Source organism: Sus scrofa, chromosome 13 (assembly GCF_000003025.6).
Source record: "Sus scrofa isolate TJ Tabasco breed Duroc chromosome 13, Sscrofa11.1, whole genome shotgun sequence".
NCBI lineage: Eukaryota > Metazoa > Chordata > Mammalia > Artiodactyla > Suidae > Sus > Sus scrofa.
This window is the reverse complement of record NC_010455.5, coordinates 67,007,855-67,027,615: the sequence shown is the minus strand read 5'-3', so window position 1 is coordinate 67,027,615 and position 19,761 is coordinate 67,007,855. Positions and strand designations below refer to the sequence as shown.

Here is a 19,761-nt window from a genome sequence, read left to right as displayed (position 1 = left end):
TAGGCTATCTCATTAACACCCTCTTCATAACCAATCCATAAGGAAACTGTCATTGTACCCATGTCACACACAGCAGGAATGATGGTGCACTCATCCAGAGGCATGGGCTATGCAGTCACCAAGGCTTGTGATTAATCCCAGCCCTCCCTCCCCTACCTGAGGGTCCTTAAGCAAGTTATGTAATCTAATGAGCCTCAGTTTCATAATCTGTAAAATGGAGATCATGGTAGCCACCCCTTCATCATGAGGCTGTTTCAAGTTCTGAATGGAATGGGCAAGGGAAACACTCAATAACCATGATCTTGACTTCCCTAAACCTCTTCTGAAATCTCTCAGAAGGGAGCCTGCTGGTCCTTCCTTGAAACCTGGTCCCTGCCTTGGGATTCTGACACCCAGGCTCAAGGGCTCAGCCCATGGCAAGTGGACTGAGCTTCCTCCTGACGACTGAGTGGAACCGAATTCTGCCATGGCCCACATCCAGGCCCTAAAGCTCAAGGTCACACATGCTCGTGGACAACCCGTGTGTGTGTGCATGCACCAAAACCTCATCCATGCAGCCTTCCTCACAACCGTGCACAAGCACCACCCAGCCAAGCCCCATTGGCTCAGCATGAGCTTCTGCAAGGGGGTAATAGTAGGAAAAGCAATAATCATATGGCACCAACCTTGACACCTCCTCCCTTCTCCTTATGGTTCACAAAGCACTTTCGAGAGTCATCTGGGTGGGGTAGAGGCTGTGTTTCATTCATCGTTAGACACTCACTGAATAATTCAAGGTATCAAGCAGATACTCAGAAATGACTTCTTGAACGAATAAATTTTATAACAGGATTTTTTAAAATCACCATTATTCAGCACGTGCAATCAGGTCTGCATTCTGTTAGGTGCTGAATATGTAGCCTCACATTTCATTGCTGCAGCTACCCCAGGAGATGGGCTCACTTATCAATCCCCGCCTTGCACAAGAGGAAAACAGAGAAGTCAAGTGATGTGTCCAAGGTCACAGGCAGTGAGAGGCAGCCCTGAGAAGTGGACCCTGACTCCAGGCCCCTGGCCCCTCAAGTCCGCCTCCTCTCCTTTAGCCAGAGAGGCTGCAAGGAGTGGGTGGGAGAAGTATTCACGTAGTCTTAAGTAGGAGATCAATGACACAATGATTTTTATATTTGTAAAAACAGAAAAATCCTATTGTCTTTATGATACAAACCAGAGAAAGCAAAAGATCAGCAAAATCATCTTGGCTGAAGGGACATGAGCATATCTGTTCACGGTCCCCCATGCATATTTATAATTACTTTCTAGAACGTCCTCAGCATCCTTATAGTCCAGGGCTCAGGGTTTGGGGTGATCTCTTCTATGTTTTCCTAACTTCACGACTGCAGGTCCACCCAATTCTCATATTCTAGGAATTTCCTCTTCATGCCACCTACCATTATAAAAGCTGAGGGGACCATCCTTTGTAAACAACCCCAGGGTTGTTAAATTCCTTTTCATTGGACGCTTGTCTATAGCCCCTGCCACAGCCAATGGCTTAGAATGGAGTTTATGGGCAACTGCCTACCGAAGCGGACAGGGAACGAGTGACACAGTCAAGGTGACCAGGCATTAAAACAAAGCCTTCTTTTCCTGTTTTTCACAACCAAAAATGAGTATCACAAAAGAAGAAACTAATACATTGACACTCGGCCACAGCATCAGGGGTGATAGGGGATGGTGGGGACTGTAGCCGACCAAGTATCCCCAGAGGAGGCGGCTGCTGCTCCGCTCCGCCAATGCTGCCCCATAGGACTGCAAGCCCAGTGATGTCCCATCTTTCAGCTTTCTAAGAGATCACAGAGTCATATATCTTTTTGTACATATTTCACATGAAATTTCCTGATTTCTCAATCATGGTAACTAATATTCCCCACCTCCACTCCTGTTTTTAAAGTAAAATACACGAGTGGCCTGGACCTGGCCACAAGCTACACACTTACAACCTCTACTGATCCTTGTGGCACAGATACTGTACTCATCGGACGTCCCTTTTCTCCCTTGACTTGGTTTTTTTTTTTTTCCTTCTTCTTTTTTTTTTTTTTTTTAATGGCTGCCCTGGCGGAATATGTAAGTTTCTAGGCTAGGGGTCAAATTGCAGCTACAGCTGCTGGTCTGTGCCCTAGCCACAGCACACCAGATCCAAGTCGCATCTGTGACCTACAGCACAGTTCATGGCAATGCCGGATCCTTAACCCACTGAGCAAGGCCAGGGATTAAACCTGTGTCCTCACAGATACTATGTTGGATTCTTAACCAGCTCAGCTACAATTAGAACTCCTCGAAAGCACCGTAATTCTTCTTTCCTTATATGACTCTCAACTCAATAAGAAAATAGGACAGACCTTTGTTATTTCACAGGTGAGCAAACTGAGGCTCAGAAGGTAGAAGTGAAAAGCCCTGAGATATGTGACAAGTTAGATGGTGGACTGGGATTCTAGCTCTGGGCTCCTGAATGGACTCCCTGTCCAGCGCTCCTCCTAGCCCCCAACTTAGAGCTGGCCTTTGCAACCTGGGCCCTGGCACTCTCTGGGCCACCTGTGCGCTTGTACGGGGACAACTCGTCCGGTCCCCTGCCCATGGCTCATTGATGGCCCACCTCTTACCTTTCCTGTGGACTTGGTCCCCTTCCAGATACAGAAGTAGCAGATGGTCCAGGCTGCCAGCAGACACAAGGCAAGCTCCCAGCGAAGGTTCCCGATGTGTTCGATCCCATCTGAGATGGCCAGGACCCGGCGCCTACAGAACGGAGGGCTGAGAGTCATGGGGGTTGGAGACAGCCCAGCCTGATCCCACACTGGGCAAAGCACGTGCTCAGAGGGACAGGGACAGCCCTCCTGGCCCCCATCATTTGCTAAGCGTCTCCTCTGGGCCAAACTCAGGGCTGGGCCTGGGGGTCTCGGAAAGGAACAGCCTTCATGGATTCACTGTGTGGGAGAAAGGTGGGCTGATTAGCAGTTGGTTATGGAAGAGTATGGTAGGGGCCACACTGGAAGATGCACAGGGGCTTTGGGAAGACCAAGAAGTACCCAGCCTACCTCAGAGATGCCAAGAGACAGCAGGACTGAACTCAGCAGGGGCCAGAGGACTTGCTTTGGCCAATGACACACATGTCATTTCAGGCAGAAGCATTCAGAGCCAGGGGGTGTGGTTTGCCATGTTCTCTTTGCTCTAGTCTTGCCATCGTAACAGAAGCGCCTGTCAAGGTGGACCTCTAGCAGTCCGGGTTCCTAAGTGACTACAAGACCTTCTGTGCACCTGCCTCCCAACGCCCCCATCAGACATGATGTATGAGCAAGAAAGAAGCTCTGTGGAAAGACAAATACTCTACGATATCATTCTTTTGTTTTTGTTTGTTTTCTTGGGGTTTTTTGCCTTAGGGCCGCATTCGTGGCATTTGGAAGTTCCCAGGTTAGGGATCAAATCAGAGCTACAGCTGCCGGCCTATACCACAGCCACAGCAATATGAGATCTGAGCCACATCTGTGACCCACAACACAGCTCAAGGCAATCCGGATCCCCAACCCACTGAGTGAAGCCAGGGATTAAACCCGCATCCTCAGAGATACTAGTCAGATTCATTTCCACTGCATCATACTAGTGAATAAAACAAAAAAGAAGCAGACTCTCGGATACAGAGAACAAACTAGGGGTTACCAGTGGGGAGAGAGTAGGGGGGAGAGGTAGTAGAGGGGGATTAAAAAAGATGGTTACTATGGGATTATATAAAATCATGTGTATGAAACTTCTTTTCTCTTAGGGCCGCACCTGTAGCATATGGAAGTTTCCAGGTTAGGAGTCCAGTCAGAGCTGCAGCTGCTGGCCTACACCACAGCCACAGCAATGCCAGATTCAAGTCACATCTGTGACCTACACTACAGCTCATAGCAATGCCACATCTTTAACCCACTGAGCAAGGCTAGGGATCAAACCTGCATCCTCATGGATACTAGTCAAGTTCTTAACCCAATGAACCACAATGGGAACTCCTTGAAACTTGTGAAAATTGTAAAGCACTGCAGAATTTAAGGAATATTTCATTAAAAAAAAAAAAAAGAGAGAGAGAGAGAAGAAAGAAACTCTGTTGCTTCAATGTTGCTTCAAGTTACTAAGATCTCTGTTACTGTAGTATAACCCAAGCTATCCTGACTGGCATGCAGGTCAGAGAAAGCTTTCTGGAAGAAGTACTATTTAAACCTGACTTTGAAGGAAGGTAGAGTTTACCAGGAGAAGGAGGGAGTAAAGGCTGTAGTAGGTCTGGGAACTAGCATGAGCAAAGGCCAGAACACAGAGCATGGGATACTTGGGGAACGCTGGAGCCCAGGGGCCGGACGAGAAAAGCAAGAAAGAGAAGCAGAGAAGGAATCATTGGGAGCCTTGATCAGCATGCCAAAGGGAGGGGTGTCCCAGAGGGCCCAGCCACAGGACAGCAGACACCCTGGGTGTGCTGAGCCAATGTGACCAACCACAGCCCTTCCTCAGGACCTATCCAGCCTTCAGAGTTGACACTGGCCTGGCTCCCAGAGCCCATCCTGGGGTTTGTGTTTCTCTGAAGTCAGACTCACCACACTCCATATTGTGCAAAACCATGGCACCAACACAACCCCCCTCCAAACCCACTCCATGAACCCCATTCCAGCTGCCAAATCACCCCTATTGGACCATGCCAGTCACATGGGTACTCTGGGAATGTCCTTTAAGAAAGCAGTTCCCATCCCACCGAGCATGAAAGCCTCCCTCAGTGTCTCTCCCTGGGAATCCACTTGGGGCCTGATTCTGTGTTAATTACTCAATGACACCAATTAGTGCTGGTCCGCAGGCTCCCTCCAGCCCCAGTCCCTGTTGGACAAATCGGGCTGGCCCCCAAATAAAATTGGGCTGCATGCAGTCAGGGATTTACTCAAAAGGAAACCAGCTCAGACTTGTAGTCTAAAGGGAGAACATTTACTTAAACACATATTTATTGAGCATCTACTAGGCACCAGGCACTATATTAGCAGTGAGGATAAAAAGGCATGCATGGTATGGCTCTTGCCCTGCACTAGGAAAAGCTGGGCAAAAAGAAGTCCAAGTTATTTGAGAAAGAAAGAAGACCACTTAGTTATAACAGTTATTTCATTTGCTTCTTATGTCTTGGCAGTCTTTGGCTTTAATTCATTTTAAAATTATAGGCCATATTAAATGAAACCTTCAAGATTATCTATTATTATAACAGAGCAGCAGGACCTAGAGCGTGGTCCTTGTGGGGGGATTGACAAAAATACAAAAATTCTTGTGCCCCAGCCTGAACCCATGGAGTGCAAATTCTTTGAGAACAGTTTCCAGGAAGCTGTACTTTTGCTACATTGACCCAAGGATGGCTCATGCACAGCAAGGCGTGGGCACCACTGTGAAAGTACAATTTCCTGGTAATGAAGGTATGATTTACAAACTCCAAGATGGTTTTGTGTATGTTTGTTTGTTTGTTTGTTTTTTGGAGCGGACCTGGAGAGGGAATTAGGAGTCCATTGGGAAGCTACTGACGGGATGGATTTTCTCCCTTGAGAAAAACTCTTACACGCCCACTCACCCTCAAAATTCTGCAGGAACATCAGGATGCTCACTGACCCCCTTGTCTCCAGCCTAAGAGCCTCATAGCCAAGGACATACACCACTACCTTACAAACTGCCCATCAGCTGGTGAATGGGAAAGGACAACCCAGAGCAGGAAAGAAAGCGGCCACGGCAGAAATGCCCTGGTTCGCTCTGTCCTGTCCACTGTGGACTCCAAATTCTCCATTCAAGAAACAGAGACAGGTCTAGCAGGGCTGCACATGCACGTGAGTAAGCGCGCGCACGCATGCACACGCCCTCTTGTTGCTGCAGTTGTTTTCTGAGCAAAGAATCTGAAAACTGGAAACCGTACCGGGACAGAGAGAGAAAGAAGGGGGCAGACCTGCCAGCACTGAGCTGGCTCGTGCCCCCTCACTTCCACATTTTGGATGCTGCAAACTTTTGAGTCATGCAGCCTGTTTCAGGGCCCTCTCGCTTAATTGAACAATCTAATTCCCAGAATGGGAAGCAGATTACTAAAAGCGATGCAGGATGAATTGCTCTTTTGTTCCACCAGACATTATTTGAAAACATCCTCAAACTATTTTCTTTTAGGTTTTACCAGCACTGACTCTAACTAGCCATGGACCTTGAGTTTCTAAAGAAAGAAGGCTCGCTCTGAGGCCAGGTTCTCAGCCTGCAGGGCTATGGGGTTGTTTTCAAATCCACAAGGGCAGCCTTTGAGTGCATGGGGGCTGGGACACTCGACTCTGGAGACTTGGAGAAGGCACAGCTCTTCCTGGGAAAAAACTTTCTTAATGACCCTCCCCCATGAAGTGCTGAGGCAGAAGAAAGGTCTGAATAAGGAAGAGTTTGCTGCCAACACTCTGGCAGAGAAGGACCCAGGAACAGACCTCCCAACACCATTCAGGGGGCGGGAAGTGTCGAAGACTAGATGGGGCCCTTGGGAGGGATTCATTTACCCGAGTAATACTGTGGCCCTACAGTGAGCCAGGCATGAAAGCAGGTGCTTCGTGAAGCAATTTTTTTTCCAGGCCATAAGAGTATTTCTAGAGATTTCCACCCAGAGGCTGACATCTCAGAGCTTGGAGGTGTACTGCCTCTGATTCTCCAGCCCTGGGCACATACAGAGATGGCGGGGCTCAAATCCCAGCTGTGCTCCTGAGCAGCTGTGTGACCCTGGGAGAGCGACATCACATCTCTCTGAGCCTCAGCTTCCTCACCTGTCAAGTGGGAAGGATGATACCTCCTTTCCATAGCTTTTCAAGCAGGAACTCATCTCACCTTCCCAACAATCCTCGAGGTAGGTAAAACTGTTATCCTCATTTCAAAGATGGGGACACTGAGGTCCCAGGCACTTAGGTAACTTGTCAAAAGTCATACCACCAGCAAGCAGCAGGGCCGGGATCTGAACCTGAGGATCTAGGCTCAGCCTTAGTGCTAGCTCCTAGGCTCCCCCATGACACTAAAGCCACCCCTTCTTTTCTCCTTTATAAAGGAAAGCTATGGTGAGTGCACACCCCAAAGCTACCTTATGCGTCTTTGCGCGCTGGCGAAGAGGGGTTCACAGCACATGTCCTTTGCATGTTTATTAATTTACTCACGTGATACTTATTAAGGTGTCGTCAGTGTGTCAGGTACTGTGTAATGCCTGAGGGTCCTTCAAGAGCTCACGGTCCACTGGGGAACAGACAAGGGAACAGAGCAGAGCATGGAGAGGGTCAGGACAGGGAAAAGCAGGGTCAGGCAAAAGCTGCAGATCTGGCCAGGATCTGGAGGTGGGGGTGGGGTGGGGAGGTCCTGGGGTGTGTGGGGGGTGACAAAGAAGAGGGAGACATTTAGGGAAGAAAGGCCACCAAAGGCAAAAGCCAGGAGGCTGGAACAAGGGCTCAGAGATGCCAAGAAGGGCACCATGTGTAGCAGGACACAGGGTGAGAAGAGGGGGCGAGGACCAGGCTGGAGGGATGAGCCTTGCTCAGGAGCTGGGGCTTCACCCTGAGGGTGACAGAAGCCTGGAAGAATCTTAAAAAGTGGTGAGACCTCATCAGATGTCTGTTTGGGAAAGCTTTCTTTGGCTGCAGCGCAAAGATTGAACAGTAAGGGTGGAATGGAGCAGGGTACTCAATCCAGAGACTTTTGCCTTAACTTGGACAATAAACAGGCTAGGGCTGGACTAAGGTAGGGAAATGGCCCTGGAGAGGACAGGGGGGCTGGGGAGCAGCAGGGGCACAAATGACTACCTGGGGGGTGGCAGGTAGCAAGGAAGTGGGCTTGTAGCTGGATGGATTGGGGGTGGGGCATTAGCTGAGCAGGAGTGAAACGTCAAGCAGGGCAGAGGAAGAGGAGGTGGAGAATATATCTTTTAGATGAGGTGATTTTGAGAGGTTGCAGAACACCCAGGCAGCTTCAAGGCCAGAGGCATCTGGGTCTCTGAGTGAAAAACTCACAACAGAGATGGAAGGAGGAGATTCAGCCCCGAGCCATTGGGCATCAGGCGTCCTGGGGGAGCACGAGGCCCCCTGGGGCGACCTGGAGAAGTAGGCAGAAGAGGGCTGCAACAGAGCCCCCAGGAGCCCATCGTATACAGGGCAGAGAGGGAGGGAGGTGCCCTTTAAAAAACCAAGAAGAGTGAGCAGAGAGGCAGGGCAGCCACAGGAAAGGTGGCATCCATGGAGGCAGAGGGAGAGGGCATTCCAGAATGGGATGCAGCCTGTCTGCTGAGGGCCTTGCAGCCACTGTGTGAGAGAGAGGGCATTGTGGGACTGGGGACCAGAGCAGTGGGTGAAGCAAGGAGATGCTCATTGCCGGCGGGCAGACTTCAGAGCATGGCATCCGGGGACCAGACGGGAGGCGAGACCCTCTTTGGGAAAGTTTGCTCTGACGGGGTTAGAAGCTCGCGGTTCTTGGCCACTGGGTAAAAGAGCTGTTTAACTTACATTCATTTTATTTTCAGGTTGGCATGACTGGGATACTTAATGGGAAAGAGCCAAGAGAGAGGGGAAGTTCCAAAAACATGAAGGAGTGAAGGATGAGGCAGGAGAGAAGCAGGTAGAAGCCTCTGAGATGGGTGGCAGGGAAAGAATCCACAGGCAGAGACGTCATGTCTATAGGAATAAGAGGGAATGAGTTGGGGAACCCAAGAGTTGAGTTTAAAAAGCCAGCTATCTAGAGTTCCCACTGTGGCACAGTGGGTTTAGAATCGACTGCAGCAGCTCAGGTCACCACATAGGCATGGGTTCAATTCCCAGCCCAGTGCAGTGGGTTAAAGGATTCCACTTTAGGATCCTGCTAAGGTGTAGGTCAGCAGGTGCAGCCTGGGTTCAACACTTCCCTGACCAGAGAATGTTCATGCTATGGGTGTGGCCATAAAACAAAATTTTTTAAAAAAGCAAATTAGGAGTTCTCCTCCTGATGCAGCGAAAATGAATCTGACTAGGAACCATGAGGTTGCGGGTTTGATCCCTGGCCTCGATCAGTGGGTTAAGGATCCGGCGTTGCTGTGAGCTGTGGTGTAGGTCACAGATGCAGCTTGGATCTGGTGTTGCTGTGGTTCTGGCGTGGGCTGGTGGCTACAGCTCCGATTAGATCCCTAGCCTGGGAACCTCCATATGCCGTGGGTGCGGCCCTATAAAGACAAAAGATAAAAAGAAAAAAAAAGCAAACTATCCTTATCAAGAGACCTTTCCAGGAAGGCACAAGAAGGAGGCAGCAGCAGAGGGGGCTGAGGCGGTGCTACCAAGAGCCTTCGTGCCTCACTGCACTCAGCCTTCACAGTGACGACAGCAACGTAACTACCCTGACGGTATGCTCAGACCCATTTTACAGGTGGGGAAACTGAGGCCCAGAACGGTGAAGCAACTGGCCTAGATCAGGACCTGAAACCAGCTTCTTCTGATGCCCACACTCCCTGCTGTCTTAGCAGACACTGACCCCATAAGCAGACACCTCGTACTCAAGACTTCTCCTGTGTCTTCTGCTGTCAGAGAGAAAATGGCCATGATCCAATCCTGTGTCACCCTCACTGCCCTCTCCATGTCCCACACAAAGGGGCTGAGTCAAGGGAAGGACACAGCCTCCACCTGGTGCTTCCCTTCCGAACACTCAGCTTCCAGAGCCAGAGGGGCTGGACAAGAGAAAGCAGAGACGGACGGATGGCAGAGAGTCTAGGGGAGGCAGTGTGGGAATAGGTCCCAGGCCGACTGGGGAGGCCTCATCTTAATGTCCATCACGGAGCCGGCAAACACATCACCTCTCTTTAACCTGCCACGGAGGGGAGCGCTGCCAGGGACTCGGAGGCCTCCCCAAAAGCTGGCGCTGAGGGGCTGTGCTATAAATAGCCTCGTTCGGGCCTCCTTCCTGGTCTCCCAAAGCAGTAAAAAAAGAGAGCCCATCACCCAAACAAATGCACCTTCCCTGTCTCCTCCAAAATCCATCCACCTTCGGGGTCCTGCTCTTGCTTCCCCAGCCCAGTGCAGGCCCCCAACTCTCCCTGTGTTTGGGGGTGGTCTACTTCTGCAGGGCCTTCAGCCAAAGCCCTAAATCAACAGGGGACTCAGGGCAAGGACCTTCCTGGGCAAGATACTCAGGCACTTGCATCATGCATTCCCTCGGGACAGTGACTGGGTGCTCCCTGCAGGCTGCTGAGCATCCTTAGAGCAGAAGCTACTGTGATGAGGAAGGCAGGTGGCTCTGCCAGCAGAGGGTAGAAGGGTGCTGTTGGGGACAGTGACAGCTTGCATTTCCTTCATGCTTACTGAGGTGAATGTCACCACGATTCCTACTTGACGGATGGGAAAACCGTGTCTTAGGGAAACAACATGCCCAGAAAGTCAAGAAGCAGAACCTAAAGCCACATCTGTCCAACTTCAGAGACAAAGCTTGGACCCACAGTCCCATCCTGGGGAAGATGGACCAGAAAGGTGTCACTCAGGGAAGATAATTAGGCAATGAAGTTGGTCTGCAGAAACTCTCCTCCCAGGCCATGCAGAAGTCCCCTCTGGTCCCCAAACACACCCTGCACTTCTCCACTTTCCACGATTCATTCCACGGTTGTCTAGGCCAGGAAGGTCCCTCTCAATTCCCACACACCTTCAACATTCTGCCTGTCCTTCAAGCACCAGCTCAAATACAAAACCTCACCAAGTGCTTCCTTGGTTGCCACCTGTAGTCCTAGAGCCTGTGTTCCTTCCACCTAAAGGTGCAATGGATATCTATATACGCCAGGCTCTCCTAGAACAGGGATCAATAAACTGTTTCTGTAAGAGGCGAGATGACACTGATTTAGGCTTTGCGAGGCACATGGTCTTTCCCAACCATTCAACTCTATCCTTGCAGTGTGAAAGCAGCCAGAGACAATGTGTAAATGAAAAATACAGCTATCATCCAATAAAACTTTATTTGTGAAAATAGTCAGCAAATGGAATTTGGCCCAGAATTTCCTAACCCCAGCACTAAGCTAATACTTCTCAGAGAACACTAATCCTTTAGACACCCTGAGTTCCCAGGTAACACCAGAACCTCACTGAGAAATGGCTACACACTGTGGCTCTTCTTTTTTTATATATATATTTTTTTATTGTTATTTCCCCAATACAATTTTTTTTCCTACTGTATAGCAAGGTGACCCAGTTACACATACATGTATACATTCTTTTTTCTCCCATTATCATGGTCAGTCACAAGTGATTAAACATAGTTCTCAGTGCTACACAGCAGGATCCCATTGCTAATCCATTCCAGAAGCAATAGTTTGCATCCATTAACCCCAAGCTCCTAATCCATCCCACTCCCTCCCTCTCCCACTAGGCAACCATAAGTCTATTCTCCAAGTCCATGATTTTCTTTTCTGTGGAAAGTTCATTTGTGCTGTATATTAGATTCCAGATATCAATGATATCATATGGTATTTGTCTTTCTCTTTCTGACTTACTTTTTATACTTGGATGGGAGAAGCCTGTAGCCCTTCTTAGAGAGTTTCAATACTCATCAGAATATTAAAGGCTCTGAGAAGTCCTGCAATAAAGACGAGGCTATAGCTCTATTTTACCTAAAGTTTCCCAAACTTACTTGGAATTGTTCCCCCATTAAAGTGCAAATTAAGGAGTTCCCGTCATGGCTCGGGGGTTATTGAACCTGACTAGGATCCATGAGGATGTGGGTTTGATCCCCGGCCTCGCTCAGTGGCTTAAATCTCCAGCATTGCCGTGAGCTGTGGTGTAGGTTGCAGATGCAGCTTGAATCTGGCGTTGCTGTGGCTGTGGTATAGGCTAGCAGCTGTACTTCCACTTGACCCCTAGCCTGGGAACCTCCATATGCTACAAGTGGGGCCCTAAAACAAAACAAAACAAAACAAAAAAACTACAAATTAAAACCACAATGAGACACCACTTCACACCCACTAGGGTGCACCCATGACAATAGCTATAACCAAAAATACAGATAATAATAAGTGTCCTTGAGAACACAGAGAAATGAAACCCTGGCATTTTTCTAGTAGGAATGTAAAATGGTTCAGCCAGCCACACTGGGAAAGTCTGACAATGTCTTAAAAAGCTACACATAAAACTCATGGAGTTCCCGTTGTGGCTCAGTAGTTAACAAATCCGACTAAGAACCATGAGGTTTCGGGTTCAATCCCTGGCCTCGCTCAGTGGGTTAAGGATCTGGTGCTGCCATGAGCTGTGGTGTAGGTCGCAGATGCGGCTCGGATCTGGCATTGCTGTGGCTGTGGTGTAGGCTGGCAGCTACAGCTCCAATTAGACCCCTAGCCTGGGGAACCTCCATATGCTGCAAGTGCAGCCCTAGAAAAGACAAATAAAAATAAAAATAAAATAAAACTCAGCCATTCAACTCCTAGGTTATTCACAAATAGCCCCAAACTGAAAATCACCCAAATGTCCATCAATGAATAGACAAGTTATAGTCAAGCTATGCAATGGAATATTATTTAACTATGAAAAGGACTAAAGCTGTGATACGAGCTAGATCATGGATGAACCCCCGGAAACAGGCTAAGCGAAAGAGGACAGTGACAAAAGACCACACATGTATGATGCCATTTAATACGCAATGTCCAGACCATGCAAATCCACAGAAACAGAAAGTAGGTAAATGGGCACCTAGGGGTGGGAGTGAGAGGTCTTGCTAGGGTGATGGAAATATCCCCAACCTACCTTGTGGTGTTAATTTCACACTTGGCAAATTTACTCAAAAACCACTGACTTGTACACCTAAATGGGGTGCAGTTTATGGTATATAAATTATACCACAAAGTGAATAAAAAAAATGTTGAGGGATGTGCTCCAACACGTTTTGGTCTTTCCAAAGCCATGTTTCCTAACTTGTGCAGAATACACTTTGGAACAGAACACTGGGCACTCTCGTGTGTGTGATCTTGTTTTACACCCATTGCTCAGAGCAAACTGAGGCTCTAAGTAGATATTCACCTTGCCATAGATCACAAACTGGTAAGTGGCAGAGCCTGGCCTTGCACCTGTCTCTTGACCCCAAGTTCAATGCCTGTTCCAGTCTGGCATGGCTGGAAGGTAAGTTCCCGCAAAGTGGAGGCAGTAAGGAGCCTGGAAGTAGGGATCTCATGCTGCAGAAAAGATCTTCCTGCCCTGTGGCTGGGGTCCCAGGACCCTCAGATTCCTGCCCCTCTCCCCCTTGCCAGGACTCAGCACAGTCCCAAAGTGCTGCCCAAGCCTTCCCAGCCCCTGGACTCTCCCGATACAGAAGCTCTGCTTTACAAGTGGCTGAAAGCCCCAGAAAGGTCCGATACCTTGCTCGGCTTTGCCCTTCTGAGATATTCTGTGTTGGGGCTGGCAGAGAGCCATTGTCTACTACAGAGGAACAGTGGGCAGAAAAGGCCTACGTGACATTGGGAAAAGTCCTGGACAAGAGGGCTGGGATGGCAGTGGGTCCATAGTCCAATGCACCCCGCCAGGACTTTCTTTCTTACATGTCACCTCATCTACCTGAGCTGTAGGGTGGGGGATGGTGGACAGGCTGAGAATGGGTGAGATGAAGAGATGAAAGAGTATTGTTGACCAGTTACTACCTTCCTACCCCTGTTGCTTTATGCTGACAGCAGCTGGAATGGTGGTGAGGGGCACCATTTGCCAGGGAGGAAACTGAGGTTCAAAATCACATACCCAGGTCTCCACCAATCAGTAGGAGAGTCAGGTCCCAGCTCTGGTGCTTCCTCATCCTGGGGGTGTCTTCCAGGGAAAGCATGGAGCAGACTGTGTGTGTGCATGCGCCATGCATGTAAATCTGTTAAGCTTCAAATACTTGCTTCTGGTTTTATTAGAAATAATGTGGATTTGAGATGATGCACTAAACTTTGGTAATGGCCTCTTCTGAGTTACCCTGTGCCCAAGCCAGAATTAAAGTCATTCATTAATCCCTTGTGCTACCAGCTGCAGGGCCACAAACTATACACCAGGAGACCAGCATCAATTTGCATTTGTCATCACAGCAAATCAGAGTCCACTCACCTCACACTCAATGCCTGGCTCAGCTGGAAACCACAGTATTCTATTAAAAGCAAGGTTCAAGTCATTTCCCAAAGGAACCTCTTGAAATCCAAGATGACATAACCCCACAGGTTTTTCATTGTGTGTGTCTGTGCTGGGCACGTGAGACTTCAATCTGTCTTCACTAGCTCCTCCCTCCCTCCAGCAATTATACCTTTCCATCTGCCGCAGAACTCTCCCTTCAAGAACCCAGGGCCACAGGGCTGCAGAGAGGAGGGACATGCCAGTGGGATTCTGCCCCAAGATCAATCAGGCAGCTGATGGCATTTCAGACACGACAGGAGAAGCATGCCCAGAAGGATGGAGAGACCAGGCTGGATGAGAGAGGCTAGCTCTTGGCCCAGCTCTGGCTCTTGCTAGCCAAGACAGGTATTTTGGATAAATCCCTTAACTTCTCTTGGCCTCAGAATCCCGAGTGAGATGAGACTCTATCCAGTAATGTCACAGTGTTTATCCATTGGGTGGGTGCACGAAATGAAGTGACGTGCCTGGCGGTCCATGCTCAGGGCCAGGGTACACAGTAGGTGCATAATAACTAAACATGACTTCCCATCGCTTACTGCGTCTGTCAGGATGTAAAAGGAACCTCAGACAAAAAACTCTTGTGGTTTAGTAAATCACTGTCTCCCATTACTGAGTGTAAGACCCTTGTAGCTTATTTTACATACAAGTATCTTTATTGATCAACAATGGATAATAACAGGAGATCTCAGCTCTTCAGCACTTACTAAAGCCCAATGGCTCTGCTTTCTCCTCTGCCTCCTCCTCTCATTTTGCAGATAAAGAAAATGAGTTGCAGAGAGATTTAAGTAATGAGCCAAAGCTGGTAAGCGGAGCAACAGGATTCAAATTCTTGCTGTCTGGCTTTCGAGTCCAGGTCTCTGCATCCTACAACCTAACACGATAATGTAAGGAGAATTTCGACATGTGGACATACAAGCCGTGCCTCTACCCTGAGCTCCTTATCTCAGCACAGTGTTCAGACAGCATCACCATCAGGACTGGTCCTTCTGGGGTCTGGGGGCTCTGGGTCAGCAGGCACCCCTGGTGCTGATGACTTAGGGCAGAAAGTTGCTGGTGGTAGTGACAAAAGGACTAGGGCTTCTGTTCCTGGCAGTGGAGAAGCACTACTCTCCACCCCATGAGGTGAGGCCTGGTTCAGGCTTCAGGAATGGTTACCAGGGTGGGTCTGGTGGATACAAGGCAGTCAGAACAGGAGGCTTTAGCAAGTAACTCCACCCTGCTTTAGCAGCATAGAAAATGAAATCCCATCTTGGTTTTTCTCTTCTTTTTTTCAAACGAACCTCCCATATTTTCTACAAAAACATGGATTACTTTTGCAATAAGGAAATTAAGGGTTCACCAGAGAACCTACTTCTTTAAAAGCAAGATGACCTATGAATTATGTTTCTGAACCTGGGAACTTATACTTTTCCATAGAGAGGACAAAGGCAAAGTAAGAAGACACTGAATGCCATGGGATTAGGAAAATTTCATTCATTCATTCGTTCTTCCATCCATGCACTTCAATTATCTTGAGTACCAAGACTATGCCGACAGGTCAATGTGGAACAAAACAGGACAGTCCTTGATGGCACAGGGTTTATAGTCTAATGGAGGGAGAGGGAGAATAAATTAATAAAAAAGACACAAGGATTTCAGATAAGTCCTAAGCAAACAATAAAACAGAGAGATGGGGTTGAAAGTGACTGCGGTGCTGATTCAGCCTGATGCTCAGGGAGAGCTTCCCAAATAATACTTGAATTAAAACTCAGTGATAGAAGGAGCCAGACACACAAGGATCTGCTGGGGAACCTTCTGAGCAAAGGGACTCTGCTACACAAAAGCCTGAGACAGGCTAGGACAAGCCCAGGACATCCAAAGGACAGAGAGAAGCCAGTGCAGAGAAGGCAGCTGGATGAGTCAGAGGGAGGCAGGGGTGGCCCCAGGTCCACAGAAAGAACTAGAGTTTCATTTCAGTTCTTCTGAGCCCAAATTTTGTGTCTAAAGGAAGTCAAGTGGCCACATGCGTTAGAAATAAACAAATTTTTAAAACTTCCTCCAGTAAAGATAAACCAGAAAGACAAGACTGCATCCTTCTGAATAAAAATATAGAACCTAACACCCTTAGAGCTTAATGCAGGCTCAGCACACAATATGCTCTCAACAAATGTGTGTTGAACGGATGCCACGCAAAAGCGATTTCAACTGTGTACATGGCCAGCGTGGACTTGCTTGCAAAACCCTGGATGAGAGGGACCAGAGGGCATGAGAGAGGGACATGAAAACAGACCAAAGTCCATCTGACACCCCAGTGCTGGCTACACTCCTATAGCACTCAATTCCACCAGAGGACACGGTCGCAAAAATGTAGAACTGCAAACATACTGAGATAAACGCACAGGTGCCAGACGCATAATGAGTTACTAAAGGAAACCAGGGTGGCCTGATTTTGAAATCAGACACCAGGAAGACAAGCAGCCCCTGCTCCACAGCCCCCCTGCCCAAGCCAGAATCCAGGACTGATGCAGGGCCTGAGCTGTTCTCACTGGCTAAGCCAGTCATTTTTTCTTTTCTCTTTATGGCCACACCCATGGCACAGAGACATTCTCTGGCCAGGGAATGACTCCAAGCCACAGCTGTGGAAATGCTAGACCCTTTAACCTACTGCACAGGGCCAGGGGTCAAACTGCTGCAACTGGATTCTTAACCCACTGTGCCATGGCGGGAGCTCTAAAGTTAGTACTTTTAACTATTCCCTGAAAAGAAAAAAGGAATCTTCAAGATACCAGATGCCCAAGGTCAGAGTGAAGCTGTGGCCAGCGGTAGGCAGGGAAGTAGACCTTGTCACTGATTTTAGGGGAATCTACGGGCTTCTCTCCCTTCTGCTTCTCAAGGGTTAGAACTGCGTCTTACACATCTTCCTTTCCCAAATATGTGAAGGGAACCAGGAACTCAGACGTTTGTTGAACGAATGAACAAGCAGATGGCCGAAGCAGTCTATTCTAACAAAGCAAAGTGGCTCTGAATGAGCTCCCTGGAGTTAAAGGCAGTGAAACAAGACAATAAGAGCACACTGGACATGAGAACTGGTCACACAAAGAGACAGCAAGAGAACTAGGCAAGAAACAATTTTGAGGCTATTTGATCCAACAGTTGAAGGGCTGTCACTTCCTGAAGTGTCAAGAAAAAGGAATTAGGCATGTTCTATCCAAAGCCCTAGAAGCCAACCTTTGGCTGAATTTAAGGAAGGGCTTCCTTCTACCAAAGTGTCTGCTGGGCTGTATTTAGCGGAATGCTAGCATTCAGGGGTGGGGTAAGGCTGGTGGAGGAGGGGAAAGATTTCAAATGATTGCACAGGAAAATATTTTTCAGAATTTGACTCAATCAAAAGTAATAGATATTTTTACTGAATACCATAGCTTTCAACTCTTCTCAAACATGGCCCCAAAGAGCTTTTCCTAGGATGCTACGGACATCTCACACAGTCTCTATGCTCCAAGTTCACCTCTGGAGACAAGATGAATTCAAGCTGCCTGATAAAAACATCTTACAGGAGTTCTCTTGTGGTGCAGTGGGTTAAGTATATGGCGTTGCCACTGCAGTGGCCAAAAGCAAACCAAACCAAACCAAAACAACATCTTACAAAGGAAGGAGTGTCAAGCCAGTAGTTGAGTACTAGGATACAGATTTCAACACTGCATAGATGATAGAAATGCAATCAGAGCAGACAACTAGAACCATGGTTCGTCCTTCCATGCATGGACTTTCATCTTGAATGACCAAGTACCACACAAAAAGGTCCAGTTACATGTGAAGACAAAGACTAGCTGTCCCCTCCCACCCCACAGTGTCCAAATGAGTGGGTGATAGGGATATTACACAGGGATCCCCAAAGCAGTCAGTGCTGCTGGCTGGGGAGCTTCATGACAGGATGAGTTCTTGCCAGAGCCCACTTTGACTCTCTTCCTGCAGTATTTTCTAGAAAATACTGCCTGCTTGCCTTTCTCTCATGTACCTGTATACTCTGTAAACATTCGCCAGGGCCTTCTGTAGACAGTCAATAGCGAGCAAAGCCAAAAAAGGTGCTGCTTCATGACTGCCTCTTGGAGAATTCAGACAATGCACAAATAATAATTTAATTGAGGTTTTCCATACATGTTACAAAGGAAATGAGTGGTGCAAAAGAACATATGTTACACAGAGACTTCATCCATTGTGGGATTTCAGGATGGAGTCTCTAAAGGAGCACAGAGACCATGTTTTGCAGACCCTCAAATGTGCAGCTCCAAAGCATTCCTCTGGGAAACCATAGTCCAATGAAGCTGGGAAAGGCCACATGGGCCCACCTGCAAAGTAGCTTCCACCCTAGCACAAAGTCATATATATGGATCCTCTATTTGGTACTATTACTCAGTAGGTCAGGAGAGAGCTGGGGAGTTTGCATTTCAAACCAGGTAATTCTAATGCTGCTTCTCTGCCAACCACATCAGGTAGCACTACTTCATCAGGCATTTCAAAAAACCTAAATAAATGAAGGGCTCTCCCATGTTCATGGACAGAGAGGCTCAATCACAAAGATATCAACTTTCCTCAAATTAACCTATAAGTTCAATAGTCCTTCAGAAAAAACCCCCACAGAGTTGTTTTGTTCTTTAGTGGTTTTTTTTGTTTTTTTGTTAACTTGACGAGCTGGTTCTAAAATGCATCTGGAAGACTTAAAAAATTTCAGAAAAGAGCAAAGCAAGGGACCTGGCTTATAAGCCCAAGGCTTAAAATTGAACTATAGGTGTAGTACTGACACACAATTAACAAAAGAGATGAAAAGAACAGAAAAGAGAGCCCCCAAACAGACCTATGCTTTCAGGAAAACTTTACATGGAATATGGTAATACAAACCAGTAGGGAAAGGATGAAGGATTCAGCAAGTACAGCTGGAGAAGTTGGTTATTTGTATTTTTGTTTGTTTGTTTGTTTGTTTTGTCTTTTTGCCTTTTCTAGGGCCGTTCCCGCGGCATATGGAGGTTCCCAGGCTAGGGGTCTAATCAGAGCTGCAGACGCCAGCCTACACCACAGCCACAGCAATGTGGGATCCGAGCTGCGTCTTCGACCTACACCACAGCTCACGGCAACACCGGATCCTTAATGCAGTGAGTAAGGCCAGGGATCTAACCCACGACCTCATGGTTCCTAGTTGGATTCGTTAACCACTGAGCCACGACGAGAACTCCTGGTTATTTGTATTTTAAAAAGACCTGGGTTCCTATACTGTACCATATGCAAAAATAAAATTCCAGGTAGATTATACTCCTGAATTTGAAAAATCAAAAGTTTAAAACTTTTAGATGAAAACCTAGAAAAAAAATTTTTTTAACAACTTTGAGGTTGGAAACTATATCTTAAGTACGTCACCAACTATGCAAAGTAAAAAGAAAAATATTGGCAAATTTGAACTCAATAAAAATGAAACTCCTATATGCCACACATAAATGAGAAAGAAAAGCTACACCCTAAGAAAAGCTGGAGTTCCTGTCATGGCGCAGTGGTTAACGAATCCGACTAGGAACTATGAGGTTGCGGGTTTGGTCCCTGCCCTTGCTCAGCGGGTTAACGATCCGGCGTTGCAGTGAGCTGTGGTGTA

General features: G+C 47.8%; 1 protein-coding gene across 2 annotated transcripts in view; it reads right to left on the bottom strand.

Moving 5' to 3' along the window:
* The window catches only part of SLC6A11 (solute carrier family 6 member 11), a 117,806-nt gene that overhangs the window by 88,303 nt on the left and 9,742 nt on the right, over positions 1-19,761 (bottom strand). Inside the window, exon 5 of one of the 2 annotated variants that reach the window (XM_021069338.1) lies at positions 2,637-2,784. In XM_021069338.1, the coding sequence (XP_020924997.1) occupies positions 2,637-2,784 (148 nt within the window). The remainder of the gene's footprint in view (positions 1-2,636; positions 2,785-19,761) is intronic. The other variant, XM_021069339.1, reaches the window with a different exon arrangement.